Source organism: Xyrauchen texanus, chromosome 43 (assembly GCF_025860055.1).
Source record: "Xyrauchen texanus isolate HMW12.3.18 chromosome 43, RBS_HiC_50CHRs, whole genome shotgun sequence".
NCBI lineage: Eukaryota > Metazoa > Chordata > Actinopteri > Cypriniformes > Catostomidae > Xyrauchen > Xyrauchen texanus.
The window spans coordinates 23,402,820-23,425,375 of NC_068318.1; the positions used below are offsets into that span (position 1 = coordinate 23,402,820).

General features: G+C 38.7%; 1 protein-coding gene across 1 annotated transcript in view; it reads left to right on the top strand.

The window, feature by feature from the left end:
* Nucleotides 1–20,059, top strand: part of LOC127636006 (protein phosphatase 1E-like) — a 58,848-nt gene extending 38,789 nt beyond the window's left edge. The window contains exons 3-7 of the mRNA XM_052116352.1: nucleotides 7,661–7,860; nucleotides 11,454–11,642; nucleotides 11,770–11,913; nucleotides 12,786–12,879; nucleotides 14,542–20,059. Of these exons, the coding sequence (XP_051972312.1) occupies nucleotides 7,661–7,860; nucleotides 11,454–11,642; nucleotides 11,770–11,913; nucleotides 12,786–12,879; nucleotides 14,542–15,482 (1,568 nt within the window). The 3' untranslated portion in view covers nucleotides 15,483–20,059. The remainder of the gene's footprint in view (nucleotides 1–7,660; nucleotides 7,861–11,453; nucleotides 11,643–11,769; nucleotides 11,914–12,785; nucleotides 12,880–14,541) is intronic.
* Nucleotides 20,060–22,556: the final 2,497 nt, after the last annotated feature.

Here is a 22,556-nt window from a genome sequence, read left to right on the forward strand (position 1 = left end):
TATCACTGAATCAACTTGAATACATTAGGTTACACCAGAAAATGTTAAGGCTTAGATCAGTTCGAAATAGCTCCTCAAGGTAACAATTGGGGGTTACCACTTTTTACAGTGCATACCAGTCAAGTTTTGCTGGTAAATAGTATTGATATGCTGGTTCACGAGGTAGACCAGCACCAAACCAGCACTTACCTGCCTAAACTGACAAAACAACCTTAGTTGACCAGCTTAACCAGCAAGTACCCTCTTGTTTTACTAGGTTTACCACAAAGACCATCATTGTCTACTAGAGGTTGAACGATTGTGGATTTTGCCGATACCAATATCTAGGGTAGTGGGAATCGCCGATAACCAATTAATCAGTCGATAGTGTTTAAAAACGATTTTACACGACAGGCACAGACAAACTGTCCAAAATTAATAAAATCCCAGATGTAGTTTATTGTTTTGTCAAAATCCCAATAATAACCAGAAAACAAAAGATTTGGTGCATACCACAGGACTTAAAAGTATAAACAAGTCTGAAACACACATAATCATAATTGAAATAATTAAAGAAATATCGGTGTAGATTGTTCCAAAACGCAACTATATTAACCGATTAAATCGGTAAAACCAATATATCGGTCTACCTCTATTGTCAGCCAAACACAGCATGCTGGTTGAACAGCTTTACAAGCCAAGTTCTGCTGGTAAACACCCTAACCAAGTTGGTCCACCAGCTAGACCAGCATTAAACCAGCACTTATCAGCAAAAACCAGTATGGACCAGCATAGCAATTCATGCTGGTTTAACCTGCTATTTTCAGCAGGGTAGCCATAACACAAAACACAGATGTGCTGCTTTTTGACAGTGCACAGGCCATCAGATTTTACAGATTTTCTTGACACTCATGACCCATAATATGACTGAATTCACAGAGTTGCAATAAAACAAGAAAATAAGATTGATCTGTATTGAAGTTTTGCTATTGTGTAGAGATCACGTAATATTTTATCCGAATGTAGGCCATTCTGCACAATTTTAAGCCTCCCTTTCAGTTGCAAATTTAGGTCACTTACTAACTTAACGGTGGCCTGAATTGCTTTCTTATCTTTCTATATTCGAATTGAAATAGCAAAGGAATTTGAGGTGGGAATGGCTGCAAATACGGCACACAATTTGGGATGGTGTGGAGAGCACACATCTGCTATTAAGGCTTTTATCGCACGCCTGATGGAGCTCATTCTTTGAGCATTTTCAAAGATTAATTCACGTTTGAAGGCCCAACACTTCTCTTTGTCACGATATTATGTTAAATCTAATTAACTTACTTTGCTCTCATTAAAAAGACAGATACAGATAATGCCACTAAAGATAAAGACAATTGGACTGTTTGTCTGTTCAGACAGAGCTCTAAAAAAAAGCTATTCACAGAGCAACACATATTACAGAATTCACGTGTCTCAAGACGCTCTTTTAAAAGTTTACTTTTTTTTTTTACATGACACGGCTTCTGAAAAATCTGCCACTCTTGCGAGTGACGATGAAAAAAGCTGGATGTGGTGTAACGGACAATTACGTTCATCTAATCTGCATGTTTACAAGAAAAATACATTGAAAAAATAAAAGATGAATTGTGCAGATTATTGTGCAGATGGACACAATAATGTGTTCATTGTGAACTACACTTAAGACATGCAATACTAGTCACAAAAGTAAAAGCATGGATATAGTGTATGTTGTCTTCCTGGGTTCCGAGTTCCTAAAGAGTTTGGAAATTGTAATTGTGATGTGATGCAAATTCAAGTGATTTTTGTGGGAATAAAATGGTTGCTTTGATAAATTTATCTTGTAGTCTTTATCACATCCTAAAAACTACAGGAACCTTTTTAGTGATAGTGAAACTACAAAAAACATGTTGATGCATAAGCTGATAACTGCTTAAAATCAGCTTATTCAATATTCAGACAATGCAAGAAAACCACATTTACATGATATTTGAAATCATCTGGTTATTCTCTGCATTTGACATCAAAAAATGAACAGTAATGCACTTTACATGTGCACACAGTGGATAAGATGGAAATAACACAGTTTTTTTCGGGCAAAAATCTAGGTGTGCTTATCAGTTTTTGCTTTAACTCTTTATGTGCATACCCTGATAAAGGAAGACCACTTAAAGGAATAGTTCACCTAAATATGAAAGTTCTCTCATCATTTACTCACCATCATGCCACCCTAGATAGGTATAACTTCTTCTGCAGAACAACAAACAAGATTTTAAGAAGAATATCTCCACTCTGTTGGTCCATATATACATATGTAGGTCTAAAAGTCTTGGTTTGTGTTCCACAGAAGAAAGTCATACACACCTGGGATAGCATGAGGGGGCGAACTGTTCCTTCAAGGCATTTACATGATCTTACACGTTGCTGACTTATTTAGCATAATTGGTATGAGATTGTGCATGTAAATGCGCTCATAAAGAAAGATGCTTTTTGCGAGAAAATAAAATTAAGTTTGATGTTTTCAAACAAGTTTTAGACATTCCCCCCATCTTCCATGATTAGACCAAACAAGTAGTTCCTCCCCAAACGCACACCATTTGTTGAGCTAATGTTGTTAGATCGGGCTACTAAAACAAACAGATTGCAATTTCGTTTGGTACCACGAGTGGCGCAGAAATTACACACACCCCCTTTTAATGATAACTAACACCAATTTGCTTATTTCCATATTTCTTTAATTGTCATGCCCCCAACTCGTAAAGGCATGGCTTAAAGAAAAAGAAAAATGGTCCCACTGGTTATTACGACATTGTGGCGGTGTTCATGTGCACTCATCAGTCAATATGGTCTTTCAAACATGACTTGAACTCAGCCATAGTCCTTTGTGGTTCATACAGAATTCAAGCAGATCTTATCCTATCACCATATCAAAAAGTCCAGCCAGCATTACCTTATGAGTTGGCATGAGTTTTGAGAAATTCACATAGCAAACACTTTCCCTTGTGGACAGTACATTTATAAGGCCAGATGGATCGCAATCTGTGTTGAATTTGCTCACTGTTCTAGAGTACGTCAGTGCTGAAGAGCTCCACTTGAGCTGAGTCTGTTTTGTTTCGTTTTTTTAGCCGGGACAGTTGATCAAGGGTTTCATGGGAGATACAGTCCTTTAAACAGTCCTATATGATGTGTCCCAGCAGGAGCACAGAGTATGTTCAGTGTAAGTTCAGGCTGCCTCTGTACGCTGGCCGTCAGACAGACGTCTGGCTCTAGGCAAAGGCTGTACATACTGTTCACCAGTGCAGCTCTGAGATGGCAGATTCAATTTAGATTTGTGCCCACGGAGACAAGACTGAGAGAGAGATCGAGAGAAAGATCGAGACAGAGAGAGAGAGAGAGCGCGTCTAAAAGGCTAAGAGATGAAGAAAGAACATGAAATGTCTGCTTTTACGAACATCGAACAATCTAAAAGGCCTCTTCGTCCACACAATGCTAAAATAAATCTGTCAAAAGCAGTATTGAGGCAGGCTGATGGACAAAATGTGAAGGTGAGATGGTGCCTTACTGCTACAGAAAAATAACTCAATAACTGGAACCAAACAATAGACATTCCATTAGGTAAATTCGGCACTTTGCCTGGAGTTTTGGCATCTTTACAAGTCATACAAACATAATTGCCTTCCTCATGAGATTGAAGAACGAATAGCTTGCCAATAAAGTTTCTTTGATAACAAATATTTGACAGGTTAGATCACTCAAACATTAAAATTCTCTCATCATAAATTCTGTTATCATTCATGTTAATCCAGACCCATGTGACTTTTTTCTTCCGTGGAACACAAAAGGGTAAAAATTGGAAGAACATTCATGCTGCCTTTTTCCATACAATGAAAGCATACGGTGACCATATGGAGGACCAAATTACTCAAAATGAAATCAAAATGTAAAAAATAAAATAAAAAAACAACAACCCTTAAATCATTAAATGAATGATTTAATAAGTAAATACATAAATAAATGTCCCGTGTATTTAATTTTAGCACTAGTTTGCATCTATTTTCATTTTAGCATTATTAGATTCCTCCGTAGGAGGAATCTATTGTAATTGATGGTTTTTATTATTATTATTATTATTATTATTATTATTATTATTATTATTCTTCTTCTCCTTGAGCCCCAATAGCTCAAAAAGTCACTGGTCAAAAATTTTCTAAATTGGCACATTGATACTCCATGCCAACGGGTACCCCCAAACCAAGAATGGCCCACATTCGCCCATAGGTGGCGCTACAGGCCACGCCCAAAAAAACAAAATTCAAAGTGATACAATTTCCACGCCATTTGTCCAAATCTTCTGAAATTTGGTGTACATGCCTCATTCCTCATGGGGAACAAAAAGCCTCAAGAACCCATAACTTCCGCCATGATGGATTTTCCCGTACGTTGAAAATTTGCGAAAACCTACAAAACTCTTCTTCTCCTGAACCGTAGCTCCAATTGACTTGAAATTTGGTACACATGTGTAGAATGGACATCCTTGAAAACGTTACTTAGGAAAAATGAATACGATACAAAATGCCTGAAAGGGGCATGTTTATGTAAATGTCCAAATTTTAACAATATATACGTGTCAATAAATCAAATGTAATTTTGACTGATGGTTTTTCAAACCTAACATGCTTAAAGATGACATCACTCTGAAGTACTGTGCAAAGAATGGCCATGCCAAAATTCCCATTTTCTGGTCAAAAATGTTCTAATTTGGTAAATTAATAGTACAGGCCAACAGGAATCCACAAACCAAGAATGACCCGACATACGCCACTAGGGGGCACTACAGGACAAGCCAAAATTCCCATTTTCTGGTCAAAAATGTTCTAATTCGGTACAAGAATAGTACAGGCCAACAGGAATCCACAAACCAAGAATGACCGACATTCGCCACTAGGGAGCACTACAGGACAAGCCAAAATTCCCATTTTCTGGTCAAAAATTTTCTAATTTGGTACTTTGATACTACAGGCCAACAGGAACCCACATACCAAGTGTGGCCCACATTCAGCCCTTAGGGGGCTTACAGGCTACTCCAAAATTTCGTTTTCTGGTCAAAAACGTTCTAATTTGGTACATTGATACTGCAGGTCAACAGGAACCCTCAAACCAAGAATGGCCAACATTCAGCCCCTAGGGAGCACTACAGGCCATGCCGAAATTCCCATTTTCTGGTCAAAAATGTTCTAATTTGGTACATTAATAGTACAGGCCAAAAGGAATCCACAAACCAAGAATGACCGACATTCACCACTAGGTGGCGCTAGAGGCCAAGCCGAAATTCCCATTTTCTGGTCAAAAAGTTATAATTTGGTACATTGATACTACAGGCCAACAGGAACCCACAAACCAAGTATGGCCCACATTCAGCCATTAGGGGCGCTACAGGCCACTCCCAAAATTTCGTTTTCTGGTCAAAAATTTTCTAATATGGTACATTGATACTACTGGCCAACAGGAACCCACAAACAAAGAATGGCCAACATTCACCCCTAGGGGGCACTAGAGGCCATGCCGAAATTCCCATTTTATGGTCAAAAATGTTCTAATTTGGTACATTGATACTACAGGTCAACAGGAACCCTCAAACCAAGAATGGCCAACATTCACCCCTAGGGGCGCTACAGGTAATTCCCAAAAGTCCCATTTTCTGGTCAAATATTTTCTAATTATGTACATTGATACTACAGGCCAACAGGAACCCACAAACCAAGAATGACCCACATTTGCCCATAGGAGGCGCTACAGGCCACGCCCCAAAAAATATTTTCAAAGTGATACCATTTCCACGCCATTTAACCAATTCCTTTGAATCTTGGTGTACATGCCTCATTTCTCATTGGGAACAAAACGCCTCAAGGATCCATAAGGTATGATGGATTTTCCTGTAGACTGAAAATGTTTCGTTTAGGATTCAGACAGAAATACATGTTTTTTGGATTCATCCATTGAGAGGGTTTAACCCCAACCCTCTACTGATCAATTTGAAATGATTTGCCATTTTGAGGAGGAATCCGCATTGCTGCTTGCAGCTATATTCTTAGGGTTGTTTTTTCATTGAAGCACAAGCTTTATGTCTTTTCATTTTCAGGGTTACAGTTATTAGAACGATACTCAATGACAGTGGGCTTCACCTTTCAAAATCATGTGCTAGATCAATGCCTCAGCTGCAACTCATGTCATTGATTTTTCAGCATCTCATGCCATGAGCACAGCATTTTTAAAGACATTGAGTGAAGTTAAAAGAACTTCAGATACACCTGCATGCTGTGCCTTTCGTTAGGCTGCATCTAGCTTTTTTGACACAGTACAACATGTTGTGAACGGACCCTTAGTAAGTAAAATTTAGAAAATGAAAAGAGCAAAGCTTCTGCATTAATGAGAATCAGCCGAAAGCTAATGACAAGTTAAAAATATAAGCAAAGCAAGTGCGATTGAATACATGGAACACATTTATTGATTGAATTAGTTATTTAAAGATTTGATAGTTTTAAACAATTTTAATTTGATTTATATAAATATTGAACAATTTGACTCTCCATAACCAAGGACTGGCAAGCCCCAAAAAGCTCAAAAGACTCAAACACTTTCAATTCTTTTGAAGCCATACAATAGCTTTGTGAGAGGAACAGATCGAAATTTTAAATGTTACTCATTGAAAACCTTGCCCTCTTCCGTAGCTCTCAAATCTCATTTGCACTTTCGTTTATTCAAGTTTGGAACGGCATGTGGATGAGTATATGATGACACAATTTACATTTTTAAAACTTTCTCAATAGTCTTGCACAATTATTAAACAACAAGCCAGTAAGTTGTCTATCAAATGTTTATTTTATTGTCTAAAAAGCTTTATCAAGAAAGGGCAGAGCATACAGTTCACAGGTGAGCACAGGTGGGTGTGAAGGATGGGGCCGATGGACCTATAAGAACAGAATGAATGAACGTCAGCCTTTTATCCATAGAGACTAGAGCTGGAACAAACTCATCATCATTAGCCAGTCATCTCTCTCTCTCAGTTGGCAGATGGCCTCTTTTGCCATTGTCCTCAATTCCACTTCCACTGTGCATTTAATCAGCAGCTCATACACTCTTCTTTTCCAATTTGATATTAAAATCAAATCTGTTTGGCTTATGAACAAAAATGCACGTCTGTATGATCCCTGTATGTGTTTACAATTTTACATTGTACTGACATATCAAACAATGGCTGCTGAGTCATCATAAATCAAATACACTTAGGCCAGCTCAGCGTGCTGGTGTTTGCATGTGAGCTGCAGTATGTGGGTATTGACATGTAACACGTTTTAAAGTTGACATTCTGTGACGTGACATGGTATACTCCATTAAACAGCAAGTGTTATGCACACAGCTGTAATGACATCACATCAGTTGAGAAATGACAGAGAATATTTATACTTTACAATGAAAAACATCATTTGTCACACGGCAGGACATAGTCACAGCGAAGGAGTGATAGAAATGGTGAAAAAAGTTTTACAGCACTTAATATATACACTTTCCCCATTCATATACATTTTTAACCTGATATCTTGATGTTGAATAAAAAAAGTCTATGGACATGTTATGCATGCTACCAATGAAACATGTTGTTATTCCTCAACAGAGATTGATTCGGTGAAGCTAGCACGGCTGGTCTTTAATAAGCTGTGCGAGACTTGCTGTCATTGGCTCAAAGAGTTCCCTAATCGCCGCCGCCACTTGCCGTACTATGAGACCTCCATCCACGCCATTAAAAACATGCGCCACAAGATGGAGGACAAACACGTCGTCATTCCTGATTTCAACACGCTCTTCAATTTGCAGGTATGGTATTGAACAAGATTTAAAATCACGTTTTATTTCTGGTAATAAACACCAAACATAAATAATCCTACAAAAATAACTTTTTTTGCTAGCTTTAATCACATGCCCTCTCTCTAGATCCCAACCCACCAAAGACATCCAGAACACGCAAAATGATTCAAAGATTGAGTGATTCAGAGAGTGTTTTTGATTAGCCAGAACATACTTTATTGTTGTTGTTGTTGTTGTTGTTGTTGTTGTTTATAGCACCTGGGCAGATACATTTACATTTACATGTATTCATTTGGCAGACACTTTTATCCAAAGCAACATCATCTTAAGGAAAATGTGGTGCAAAAGTTTCATATTACAAAGTTTCACTAGCATCAGAATACTATTGAAAACATATACAAGTGCAATTTTTGTTTTAGTGACTAGTTAAGTGCTCTTGGAAAAGATGCATTTTAAGTTGTTTTTTGAAGACAGAGAGTGAGTCTGCTTCACGGATGGAGTTGGGGAGGTCATTCCACCAACGCGGTATGATGAAGCTGAAAGTCAGAGAAATACAACTGTGACAGTATTATTCATATATATTTATATTGTTGATTTCAGCCTACTAGGCCTTGATGAATAGCTCTCCCAAATGTATGAAAACTACAGACAATAATTGAGTCTCTGGATAGATTTTAAAGCAATGATGCACTTAACATCACTTTCCTTTATAATTGCATCTGGTTGATCTTATCTTACCCTGAAGAAATTGCATTATGTAATCTCTTTCCTGACTGTCAGTATAATTTCCACTGGAAAGCAATAAGTGTACACAGATTTGCCGTCTCATGTCTAGATCTAGCCTACTTGACGTTTTAGATGAGATGTGTAAGCTATGCTTCCCCTAATGAGAGCAGACATTGTTGCACACCCATCCACTGTAGCATGAAAAAGACCCTCCCCAAAGCATGACTACAAGGAATATTCTATTTTTATGGCTGTACGTTTCATCAATAAGCTCTTCCCTCACAGACATTACTCAAAAACTCTTAATCTCTAAGCTCTGGTAGCTATTTGTTGATAAATGCTGGGCTTTTACTGGTATTATTGGAAACACCAGCATCCCTTTGCCACAGGCTAAAAGAGATCAAAGTCTGCCCAGCCATAAATGGACATAATTCAGTGCATTTACAGAGAAAGAGAGAGAGGGAGAGAGATGTAAACATATAGTTTCATCATTGTATTCTACATGAAGTCAAATCAATATTTATTTATATAGCACATTTTGAAAAAGCAGTTGAGCCTGCTGTACAAATCAGAGGTCTCTTGTTCACTTTCTTGGACATGTACACCTGGGGTGAATTATCTCGCCCAGCAGTTGGTGATGGCGGTGTTGGTGGGCGAAGGTTAAAGCCACAACCAGAGCTGCTGTCGAGAGAGAGAGAGACACAACAAAGCTGTGTGTGTGGTTGAGAGCTGCTGCTGAAAAGCAGAGCGACTGCGTGGTCAGTTAGCTGAAAAGCCACTATGGTGTGTTATGCTGAAAAGCAATGCGTGAATGGGAAGACACTGAAATGTGTGAAAATAAATGTTGTACGTTTGGATGTACATCGGACTCCCGCTTCCTTCTTCCCATTCATTCCTCCTGGCCTCAACTCGCATTCACAAACCAGTGCTCAGCCGCACACCCCCATCATCACACAGACTCAGAAGTATGTAATTCCCATCACTGGTGAAGTACATACTTTTAGTGCATAGTAAAAGTAGCCGAATTGTTCCAGAATGGGTCACGGTCACAGTAACGGAAGTTCAGAGTCGTCTATAATGAAATCCTTATTTACTCCATTAAAAGCCTATCCCGTTTGACCAGTTCTGCTGTGGAACTAAGCCATTTAATTACTCTTTAAGCTGCCGATAATTAAAAGCAATCAACAAGAGGAAATATGAGCATTTGATTTGCATATATTTCTCATGTGTAATTTTTAATTTAGCCATGTTCACTGCAGTTTATTAAAAGAGCAGCTCCGGATGTGTCGAATGCCAGGTGGTTGGATTGAAAGATATTTACAAAGGATTTATATCAATTAAGAGTGGATTGTGAAGTCTTTTAGGAGGAAATAAGCTGTTTCCTTAATAACGACTATTTATTCCAGCACAGTGAGTGACTTTAGCTAAATATTTCTAATTGAGATATTATTGACTTAAATGTAATGCATTAATAAAACATCGATTAAAATACCACCATTACTGAAATGCAATTTCAAGACACATTTTTTACTAAACAGGAATCAATGGTGTTTTCACACTTTAACCTAAAATGTAATTAATTAAATATATTTGTTAGGGTGGTTAAAGGGAAAAGAGGAACAAGAACCAGCTTAACAATGTAAATAATATTTACAAACACATACAGGGCAGCTGCCTGTAATTCTCTCTCTCGAACTGTCGTCACCGGCTTTATCCCTCAAGCTGCGTTCACACTGCCAGCGGCAGGCAGCGACAAAACAACTTCATCTCATTCAATTTCGATGAGAGCTGGCGACTTCCGGCAACACGAGCGACGGCGTCCATATGTGGGCGTGTCCAGCAACTTGACAAAGTTGAGAAATGTTTAACTTTATGCAAATGAAGAGCGACTTTTGGGGAGCGACAGCTACGAGAGAAGATGGTAGAGCTCACGTGATCCTAATATTTTAATAATATTATTAATTGTAAAGAAACAGTTCTGTTTAGACTCTCCATACACACCACTAGCAACCTAACCGCCAGCCACTGGCAAGATGCAGCAATAAAGTAGCTGGCAGTGTGAACGCAGCTTCACACGCCCCATCTGGCTGATTGGAGACCGCGCATGCTTCGTTCCAGCCCCGTCCCGCCCTCCTCCGCTCTACACTCCTCCCGGCGTTGCCTCAGGCTGGGGAGCCCCCGGCATGATGTACATTCCCCCCCTCCTCTCCTTGCGCCCCTTCTGCCAGCTGGTCATCCCTGCCTTCCTCGACTTGGGAGGAGACAGGAGGGGAAAAAAAAAAACAAAACAAAAAATAGACAAGGGAAAGGCCAACACAGAGTGACAGGGAGAGAGAGGAGAGAGAGAAAAATAAATTCACTCACTGGTTCTCTGATGTGCCGTCACATGGTCCTCAGTCACTCCTCCACCCTCTCAGGCGGACGGCAGCTGCTCCTCCCCGGGAGGACCAGAGTCAGACCTCCGACCCCCAGAGGCGTCGTTCCAGCGCGGCCCTGCCCTCCTCCACTTTACAATATTATTGCACAGTTCTCTGGAATACTTGATTCTGATTGGTCGAGCGTGCCGTTCTTTGCTAATCTGTATAAATCTTGCCCCAATCTACAATACTGTGCTACTATGTCTCTCATATTACTATTTCTTCTCACATAATAAAATAATATAAACTCGAAACAATATTTCATCTCCATTTACTTGTTTATTAAGGAGCCTCGTAATAGGTAGGATAATGTACAGTCAGCCAGCCCCTTCAGGATACAAGACTGCCTTATTTTGCACTAATGACTGTCTGTACATCCTTTTTGTAAACTTGCATTTTACATTGAACTCTGTAACAGTTTATATTGAAGTGAAGCTAACAGAAAACATATGCGTTTAGGATCAGGAAGAGCAGGCATTCTTTGCCGTGTTTGATGGTCATGGTGGGGTGGACGCTGCCATCTATGCTGCCAATCACCTGCATGTAAACCTCGTCAGACAGGAGATGTTCAGCCAGGACCCAGGCGAGGCCCTATGTCATGCCTTCAAACTGACAGACGAGCGATTCGTACAGAAGGCCTCGCGTGAGGTTAGTCTTGTCCACATAGACACACTCTCAGACATAAAGATCCTTAGTAACTCATAGTAGCCCTTTTTATACTGACTACATTTGTATGCGTCCATATGCCCTGAGTCTGTGTATTTTTGTGGAACAGAGTCTGCGCTGTGGCACCACAGGTGTCGTGACCTTTCTGAGGGGACACACACTGTATGTGGTCTGGCTGGGCGACTCACAGGTCATGATGGTTAAGAAAGGTCAACCGGTGGAGCTGATGAAACCACACAAACCAGACAGAGAGGTGAGAAACAACAGACACACACAGATCAGTGTATTGTTAAACAATATTTCAAGCAAGAAGACTAATCTGCAAATTATTTACTGGATCAAATTATAGCTTCAGTCTGTCCAGTTATGAATTAGTTAATTTATGAAAGTGTAAACTAATGATTTTTACAGGTTTTTCAGTGACTGATGCCAATATCAAATGTCTCTGTGTAAAGTGTTGACACAATGCAGGATCAGCTGTCTCCAATTCATGTACCTGTAATGTTTTTCATATGTCAAAAGCTGGTCCTAGATCAGGCATTGTACAGCATATGACAGTTACATTTAGCTCAGGGGTCCAGCTATTTGTGAGATGTACTTAATGCATTCAATCAACAAATGTCACATGACAGCAAAGCTGTGTTACAAAACAAATGCTTAAGAGCTCTTTGCAGCTTTATCTGTATAATAAAACAACATGCAAGTCACAGCCTGACATTTCAGCCAATTAGAGTTTCACTAATTAATATTGATCTGAAAATGATACTAGCTGTTATGGTGAACCATTTGTGTTGATTGTATTGTGTGTGTGTGTGTGAGCGTGTATTTATCACTTTGTGGGGACCAAATGTCCCCATAAGGATAGTAAAACCCGAAATTTTTGACCTTGTGGGGACATTTTGTCGGTCCCCATGAGGAAAACAGCTTATAAATCATACTAAATTATGTTTTTTGAAAATGTAAAAATGCAGAAAGTTTTCTGTGAGGGTTAGGTTTAGGGGTAGGGTTAGGTTTAGGGGATAGAATATAAAGTTTGGACAGTATAAAAACCATTATGTCTATGGAAAGTCCCCATAAAACATGGAAACACAACATGTGTGTGTGTGTGTGTGTGTGTGTGTGTAGGATGAGAAAAAGAGGATTGAGGCTTTGGGTGGGTGTGTGATCTGGTTTGGCACATGGAGGGTCAATGGAAGTCTGTCCGTCTCCAGAGCCATCGGTAAGGACATTATACATTACAATTCAAAACTACAATGACTAAAACTAAACATCTGTTTGTTGATGTTAAATAATAAATAAATTGTGCAGAAATAACACTCGTCACCTTTAATGATATTATTTAGAATGGATCTTTAAAAGTCGCAAAAAAAGTTCAGTGTGTACTGTATGCATTTTTAGATGAGCATGTTCAGGACACCGCAGAAAACTGATTATCACCACACCACAAATTTCAGTATGAAGAAGATAATCTTTTAAAAAGTACATTTTGGCCCAGACTATGTTCAATGTCATATCAATGTCATCTAGTTTTGCAGTTTCTAGTTGATCTGTAGCTGAGTCTGTGTGTGTGAAGAACAATATTAATTATTGTTGAAATATAAACCGTTGTTCAATCAGGCCATCATTTTAGTGTTAAAATACTTAAAAAAAAAATATTATTATTATTATTTGAATATTCTGACTTGTAGGAATCACTCTTTGCTGATACTACATCACCATAATAAATTATTGATAAAGTATCCGTATCATTTACAGTATAGTGAATATATACATTAGCCAGTATAAGATTACAGCTTTCACACTAATGAGCATTGCAGTAATAACAAAGACTGACCTCCAGCAATTCCTAGGAAGTGTTCCCACGGCTTTCTGCGTAGAAACGTTTCACTTGCTAAATGTTGTTGGCTAATCTGTTACTTAATTCAATCAGTCTAGCATTTAATTCCCTTATAGCTCTTGATTCATAAATAGGACAAGTGAGGCCAATGACATTTTGTATTTAGTACAATTGGGCGAATCCCACAAAACCTGTCAAGAAAATGTAAGGATCATATTTCACCCCGAAATAAAAAGAATAAAAAAAGACATTTTTATTTTGTTTTATGACAATGGAGCTTATTTGTTTTTTAGAAGATTTAAGTTTTATTTATTTATTTATTTATTTTACTGACTATAAAATATTAACTTGAGCACATTTCCTTCACAAATACTTTTTATTGTAAAAATCTCATTCTTATTACTATAATGTAGGGAAAAAAATAATATATTATTTAAAATGTCAAGTATTTATACATCATGGTAGTTTTTGTTGTACTGCCTTTAATTTTACTTATTTAAAAGGAAAAAAGAGTAACAAGAATCTTTTTTTCTTGTTAAGAGTAACAAGAATCCACCATTAATTGTCATGAAAATAATGTTGAAAGAAAATCATTTAAAAGATCTTATTGTTCCCAAATATATTATTTATATTAAAACATAATATTAGATTTTCAGACATTATATATTATATTCTGTGAAGAACATGTCAAGGTCATATTTATACCAAAATCAAAAGAAAAAAATAATAAATTGTATTTTGTTGAAACTTTAAAAATGTAAAAGATTTTATTGCATTCTAACATTATTTTCATGACAGTTAAGCACTGTTAAGAAATTACAAACACTCACTTTCCAAATATTTTTAATGTGCATAGTCAAGAAAATAATTGAATTAAAAAAAGAGAAGAAAATTATTATTTTCTTAAATATGTCATTTATATTATATAATAAATGTTATAAATGTAAATTCTGTTTTTCTTTTTATTCTGGGGTGAAATGTCACCTGGACATGTTTTTTTGAGAATCACTTATTTACTGTGATCTTTTTGCTTTGTATGTATAGGTGACACACAACACAAGCCCTATATATGTGGTGATGCTGACAGCACCACCTTAAACCTGGATGGTAGTGAGGACTACTTGATCCTTGCCTGCGATGGCTTCTATGATACCGTGAGTCCAGAGGAAGCAGTGCGGGTGGTCAGTGACCATTTGCTGGAGAACAACGGCGACACCGCTATGGTGGCCCACAAACTAGTGGCCTCAGCCCGAGATGCAGGGTCCAGCGATAACATCACAGTCATTGTGGTGTTTCTCAGAGACCCTCGTTTGCCCCCACCCTCAGACAAAGCGGAGCAAGAACCAGAAGAAAAACCTGTGGAAGATCCAGGAGAGGAGGAGGAAGAGGACGTAGAGCCCTTGCAAAGTGAGTTGGTGTGTCAGGATGGAGGGGCAGAGAATGGAGGAAAGAATCGGGGTGGCTGGCCACTCCAGCAATGTTCTGCACCAGCTGACCTGGCCTACGAAGACCGTATGGATTCGTTTACGGACAGAACAAGTCTGAGCATCACTGGGCCGAACCTGCATGCAGAGACTGGCTGCTTCAGGCTCCCAGCTTCGTCAAGCCTTCCCCCAACCAGAGTCTTTGCGTCAGATCTCATATCCCCCTACAGCGGGGTTGGCGCGGCCTGGCGCCCTTACCAAGAGATGGGCCTTTCAGGGTTCAGACAAAAGCCCCAGCCTAAGCCTCGGGTCCCCTCCTACACGCAGTCTAGCTCCGATGGACAATTGCTGGAGGTGGCTGCGCTCTTCCCCCAAGAAGGACGGAGGAAGAGGCGGCTGGAGTTTATGCCGCTACGGAGGGGGTCACAGCGCCTGATCCAGAGAGCCAGGGAATGCCATGGCCCTCTGAGCTGCTTCCCTAGCATGCCCTGTCCTCTCCGGTCCCCAGAGAGGAAGCCTGGGATAGCCTTTCCCCATGTAACCCACAGCAAAATTATCTAATCAGCAACTCCCTGCCCCATCATACTGCCCTCCATCATTAAGGCTAAAATACACTCATATCAAACAACACAAGCTGAGGAAACAGTGGGCATGTATACACAAGCTTCGTTCCAAAGCCAAGTGAGCTACGTTAATAGGCAGCATTGTAAGGCATCGTTCCCAGTGCAAAAGCTGTTCCAAAAAGTAGGCAGTATGTTTATGCTGCCTTCTAAGATTTTCTACGAATTCAAAACTATAGTAGTAGGCAGCATTGCATGGATCCTTTGCAAATTCCAAAATGCATTGCGACAATCTCAGTGAAATGTAATTCATTCAATATGAAAAAGTATTGATATAAATTAAGTTAGGATGCTGTCTATGTATGCAGTAGGCAGCAAGGCAGCTCACTAGGTTTTGAAACAGAGCCACACATTTAAACACACACAAACATATACTACATTGCTCTAACGCTTCCTCTCTCATCTTATATGAGCCAGCCTACCAGATTCCTTCATCTCTCTCAGCCAGCTTTATCATCCTCATAACCCTTTACCTGCTCTAGTTTTTGTGTGTGGGTGTGTGTGCAGAAGGGACAACAGAGTGTTAACACCATCCTAATACTATTCTCTGTGCGCACACACACGTTCACACAGTAGTTTAAATGTCACACTCAGTGTAGTAGTACCTTTTATCAAGCAGATGAATGCAGTCAGCGAGAACATTACTGAATTTCATTGCTTATATCTTACTGTTACCTGAGGCGAGTGAGGAGATACAGCTCTTAGTTGCTAAAGCCATTTTTAATGTTCAGACACTATGTATCAGAGACGTTTTTTCTTCTTCCATTTTTATGTTTTTTATGAAGCTTGTACTTGTTGTATGAACTTGTAAGGTGAAAAGATGTCTATTTTAAATTGCGTGATTATGACCTAACGGTAGTGAGTAATTGATAAGGGAGTGGCAACCATCATTTTTGTTTTTGTGGGGGATTTTTTTGTCACTTTTCCATTTTTAAACCCAAAACTGGCTTGTTTGGGTAGCTACCACGCCAAGATATAACAACATTACTGACAGACAACATCTGCTACATTTCTAATGATTGCTTAAGTGCTGCTGTTACAGTTTGAGGGAGAGAAAGGTTTTAAAATAAATATAATTGCGTTTGTAGATGAGCTGTTAGACATATCTGATCAAATTTAGATGTACTGCATATTCTATACATATTTCATTAATATAAAAAATGTTTTAAACCAAAGAAGGAAGGAAATGATTTTTCAGGAGGTACAATATCATCACTAAATAAGATGTATGTTTTATACCAAGTGCTACATCTACAAAGTTATGCTTGGTGTCAAAGTTTTTAGAAAAAAATTAGTCGAAGAAATTCTTGAAATCTTGAGTTCAAAAACAAAGCTTTTGGAACACATATCTCAAATCTTGATAATGGCTTGTTTTGGACTAAGATATGTTAAATTATATTTACAGGGAATGTGAAAATGTAGCCCTAAAAGAAAAACTAGGGGTGAAAATCTCTTTGTAGTTGCACTTTCAAGTGGCCCTCAGGTGTTGAGGACATAAATAGTGTAGTTCAAGCAGCACAATGTGTGCCTTTATAATCTTCAACACGCCTGTGTTCAACAGGATGGAAAGTGGACACAAAGTGATCTCTGATCTCTCTTCCACTTGTCTCTATATTTGGATTCAGATTTATTTGGATACAACATTTTATTTAAGCACCACTGTAAAAGACTGGCCACACACATTTTTACCAATGTTTACATTTGTTGCAAACGTTTGATTTTGCAGCCAACTTAATCCACCCCTAAAAATTAACATTTTAATTTAAATGAGCATAGTGAGGGACTCATCTAGTTTTCCAAAAAATGAGGAAGTGTTGTCTGTCTCTCAGTCATTGCTATCATGGCATCATAATGTATAGAATTACATTGCCTTATAAATTCAGTATGTGACAATTAGCTTAAAGAATGGTCTGAATTAAAACAACTTCAATTAATTAAGTTCAATTAATATCTTACGATTATCATCAAAAAAACACCTTCCACCTAGAAAAGAAGTCCCACATCAAAAGAACAGTTTAGATACTCAAATAACAAACATTTCAAGTGATTAAAATAAAACAAATTACAAGCTTAATATTTCTGCTTTTAAACCTTCCGGTCCACTTGCAGGCTATGCTTGTACTGTAAACACATATTTTGTTCATTTTAACAAAACATGAGACAAGTCAAAATGATTTACCGTGGTAATCGACACCATGACACACATGCTGTCCGTAGTTCGCATATGCTGTCCAAATTGTATTTAACCAATAACGTTCCTTTAACCCAAACAATCTTCATGCATAAAGATTACAATCATCTCCACTTCTCACCAAAGTCATATGCTTGTGTTCATATTCATAATTCACAATCTACTGCAGCCATGATGCCATTGGGTGGTTCTGTTCAAGAAACCTGTGCTGGCCTGGTCTTTGACACAAACCACACATGTTCTTTTGACTACTAATGCTGAAAACCCTTTATTCTTTCCCTCTTCCATCTAAAACTAGAGGAATGACTTGTGCCATTCCAGCCGTGCCATTGCACTCATCATTTTACTTGTATTTCTTTCTATTTTTGTTGGAGGGATGGATAATGGGTGGTGGGTAGGTGGTACAGGGTATAAGTGTCACTTGTCTGTTGTCATTCAAGCTGTCTTCATCTGCCTCCAGCCAAGTAACTTTTTGATGCATGGACCCTACCCTGCTGAAAAGACCATCTTAAACCAGCATGAATTTCCATGCTTATCCAAGCTGGTTTATGCTAGTCGGTGCTGGTCTAGCTGGTGGACCAGCAAACCATGTTGTTCATCAGCAAAAATTGGCAAAGGAGGCTAAGTAGTCTGGTAGGGACCACAGTATACCAGCATCCAATTCTGGGGACCAGCATTGAAAACACAACATATAGTATGCTGGTCTTTTTAGCTGGGTGGGCTTGGCTTCACACCCACATGTTTATGTGTTCACAGAGACCCTCCTGAAATATATCTGACACCATTGTCCCCTAATAGCCCTCTCCTCTAAGAATGGGGCTTGAATCTTATCTTGAATCATTGACCTACAGGAAAGTAGAGAATTTGAACTGTTATGGTTTATCTCAACTGATTCAGAATGTAAATCCAAATGCAATTAAATATTTGGCCCACGTTAAAGATGCCCAGACTGTCTGGAATGTATGTGATTATTTTCGCAAACTACCATCAATTATGAGATTTGTCAACTGGTTTTATACCCTTGTGGGAGATTTCAACGATTCGGAGCGTGTTGAAAATGTCACCGGCTGCCCTACAGGCTTTATCGTGCCTCGTAAATCCAATATCTGCTTTTGGAGAGGAAACATTTCCCTTAAGGCCTCCAAGATGTCATCGATGGGCTGAAGATTTGCCCTGTCCCAAATGGTACTCTTAACCCTCAATGTCCTTTTTGGAGTCTACACATTGCCGTATGGACTAGGAAGTTGTCTGCTGTAAAGTCCAGTGCAAGCTTAGCAATAAAGCAGCCACAACGATGAAATGGGACCCTCTACGGTCAAGTGGACTTTACGTAAGCATGTGAGCGAAGGCTACAGGACCGCAAGTCCATCAAGTCCGCCATTTGGGCCAGGGCCATTGATGACTGATTGAGTGCAGCTTTCTGGACATGGACCTTTCAAAGAAGCTGTGTGCTAAATGATGTACGAGGCCTAGATTCAGAGATAACCTTCCACTTTTGCCCTCACTATCATGTACAATCATTCCCTACATACCCCTAGCACCTCCTATGGGGGGCACAAATTATATATTGGAAGTGTGGTAACTTACATATATTGTATACATGTATGTACGCATGTGTGTTTTGAGAATGTGTGTGGTTGCGTGTAACATTCAGGATGTGTAAACGTTTCTGTCTTATAAATGTGCTATTTTAATCACCACTGATAACTCAGATGGATACAGAAGTCTGTAACGCTTTTCAGTAAACCTCGCCCTGCCCCTTTCATGGCACACTAAAGAACATACTTGAAGCATCAAGGGAAGCAGGCAAGTCTAACAGATGCAACATTTTGGGTCTGTAATAGTCACAGGCTCTCAAGAAGTTTTATTCACGAAGTACCAATGGTGTTGATGAGATTGCCAAGTCAAGCACCAAAGTTCCGGATGGTTCATTTAAATGGTCGAGTGCATGATGCTCTCAAAGGAACGTCTCTTTTTGTCTTCGTGTACTCTTGAGCCTTGGCCCCTATGGATTGCCTGTTAGACGCAGTGTTTCCCCTGTTAGTGATAGCTGCGAGTACTGCGCTCTAGCTTTCATGACGGTTAGCCCTCTTCACTTGCTGTCACTGCTTTTTGTCCATGTACTGTTCAGTACTGCTCTTTTTCTGCTAGCAATAATGAACCTACACAAGCCATGAGTGAAGAGAGCTCTTTCAAATTGCTCTTCTTCTCTAAAGCAAAGCTGAGGAAGGGTTTAAAGGAAACGGGGGAGTGGGGGGGGACGTATCTTAAAAAAAGAAACCTATGTTACTGATGGTCATCACTGTATTCTAATAAACCTGTGTTGATGAGAAACAACTGCTGTACTCTCAGGTTTTGTTCTTTTAATGAGAGATATAATGCTATTTTTTCCACTGTCTGGTTGGTCACTCACAGCCTTTATTTACCTACGAGGACTTAGAGCACATTGGGAATTGGGCATTCTAAATTGGGGAGGAAAAATAAGACAACCCATAGTTATAATTGTAAGGCTATTGTCACTAAGACTTTTTTAAACATTTGGGGGTTTCCTGCAACTGGCTGCACAACATTAGTCAGAATTGGAACATGGGCAAGTGAACGGCAGTTACTCATGATGTAATCTGATCACTTCACTGCAATTTATTAATTAGCTTGGGAAGGGTTGATGCACCCAACCACTAGCCTCAGACATCGCCCACAAACTGTTCATGGACCATCTGATGCATATACTGCAAAGGGTGCATTTTTGTTTCACTAATCCACTGATAATAAGACACCAGGTTGCTTCAACTTCCAAAAAAGAAGTTGCTGCTTTATTTCCCAAACTTTGCAATGTTCATGGTATGGAATCTTTGAAAGATATTCAAGGGTTTTGAGACAGTGGCAAGTAAACAATATCCTTGAGCAATATCCTGCTTTGTCCTCAGAATAATATCTAACTTTAGATTTAAAGTAAAAAAAAGTGGACTGTGGCTGGTGGTTTTACATGTCAGTCAGATGGCGCCTTCTTATCTAATTAGTTCTTAAGCCATAATAAGACGCAATTTGGACCATACTTTTTGCCTTCCAAGTCACCAATTATTTCCTATTGCAAATCTCTGATTAACAGTGTAGTCTTATAGTATATAATTGTGTAGATATTATCAGTCCTCATGATTTACAAAAAGTAGTGATAGTCTGTCGTTTGTCTCCTCACACTTTTAGGGTAGAGTGGGGAAAGATTTGCCAATTCTGTACGTGTTCGGTCCTATACAAGAAAAATCAGACAGAAGTAAAATTAATAGAGCTACCTTTATTTCAAGGTGTCTGCTATCACTTAAAAATTATTCTGTGAAAATATTACATTGGCCTGCAAAAAAAAAAAAACTTTATATAAACATACCTCTTTTGCCATAATATTTGTAATTCAAATGCTGACCCTACATGGTACAAGTGCCCATTATAGCTTGGGTGTTCATTTCTCTAAATGGGCTTAGAACTGAGTCCTTAGTGCCGTCACATACAAGACTTGGTTATGACCCCTAAAGGCTCTCTAAGCCAGGTGGCATAGTTATAGTGTTCTACCTACACCTGTCAGGCTCTGGCAATAACACAGGAGTATTTAATTGAACAAGCTGCCTTTTAATCAAGATACTTATACTTCCTGTGGCGATAGGAGTGTGTACCCCTGAGTGTCAGCTGGTTTAATTTTAGCGAGTCCAGTCCACCATGTGATTCTTGGCAAATATTTAAAACAGGAAATTAAGAGCAGACTACAAAAGAAAGAGTACAGGATACTTACCTTGATATTTTATTTTTAAACTCATGATAAATTGATGTATAAGTGTTTGTGAGGATAAATGGCACTGCACTGAAGCACCCCCTTCCCTACGCTGTGTACATCAAATTTTCATTATTCATTCTTAAGTTATTAATGGATACATTTTTGAGTCCAGTCAATATGGAGAGCACTTCCTAGCCAGTCCCTGATGTATTTCACAAGAGCTTTTAAAAATCGCCATGTATCCTTGATGTAAGTGTTACGCATAAAGAAACATTTATTTCTACCTTATATGCTTTGCTTTATGTTGCCCATTATGTCAAATCTAGATGTTATGGAAAACAATCAGTATAAGATTTGAATAGGAACCGGTGCGTTGGACATGGGTGAGAAACCAATCAATATTTAAGTCCTTTTTTACTGTCAATATCCACCTTTGACCAGCAGGTGGCGATAAGCACAAAGAACACAAATCAGCAAAAACAAAAGAAGAAGAATGTGAAAAAAAAATTTTACTATGAAAAGTGCAACTTGGAAACTCGTGCGGAAATGTTGAATGCAGAGATGTAGGTGTTTGACGTCACACAATCATGTCGTCACCCAGAGTGATGTACAAAGTTAGTTATAAACGTTCACATATATTAAATAATATTAAAGTAAATAATAAGTCAAAGGTTCGACATTAAATAATATTAAAGTTTGTTTAACAAACATTTGCAGAGAAAGGTGTATAAAACATAGTAAATTATAATCTCTTTTGATAATTGTACACCTGTAGCACAAATGCTAGCGTTGCTGCATTGTTTATCAATTGGGATGCTAGGAGATGTCTCTGGTGACAGTCAAACACATGCTAAGCTAACTGGAGCATATAAGTGTTTTTTTACCTACAAGTCATTTTCAGAGCATCGGACCTTATAATTCCTTTATTGTCAGAGACCGGAGATATCAAGTAGGAATAGACTTTGAATGGAACGCATCCTTAAAGTAAAGAAATAGTTATATATTGATCTGTTTCTTACCCACACTTTTCATATCGGTTCAGAAGACATGGATTTAAATAA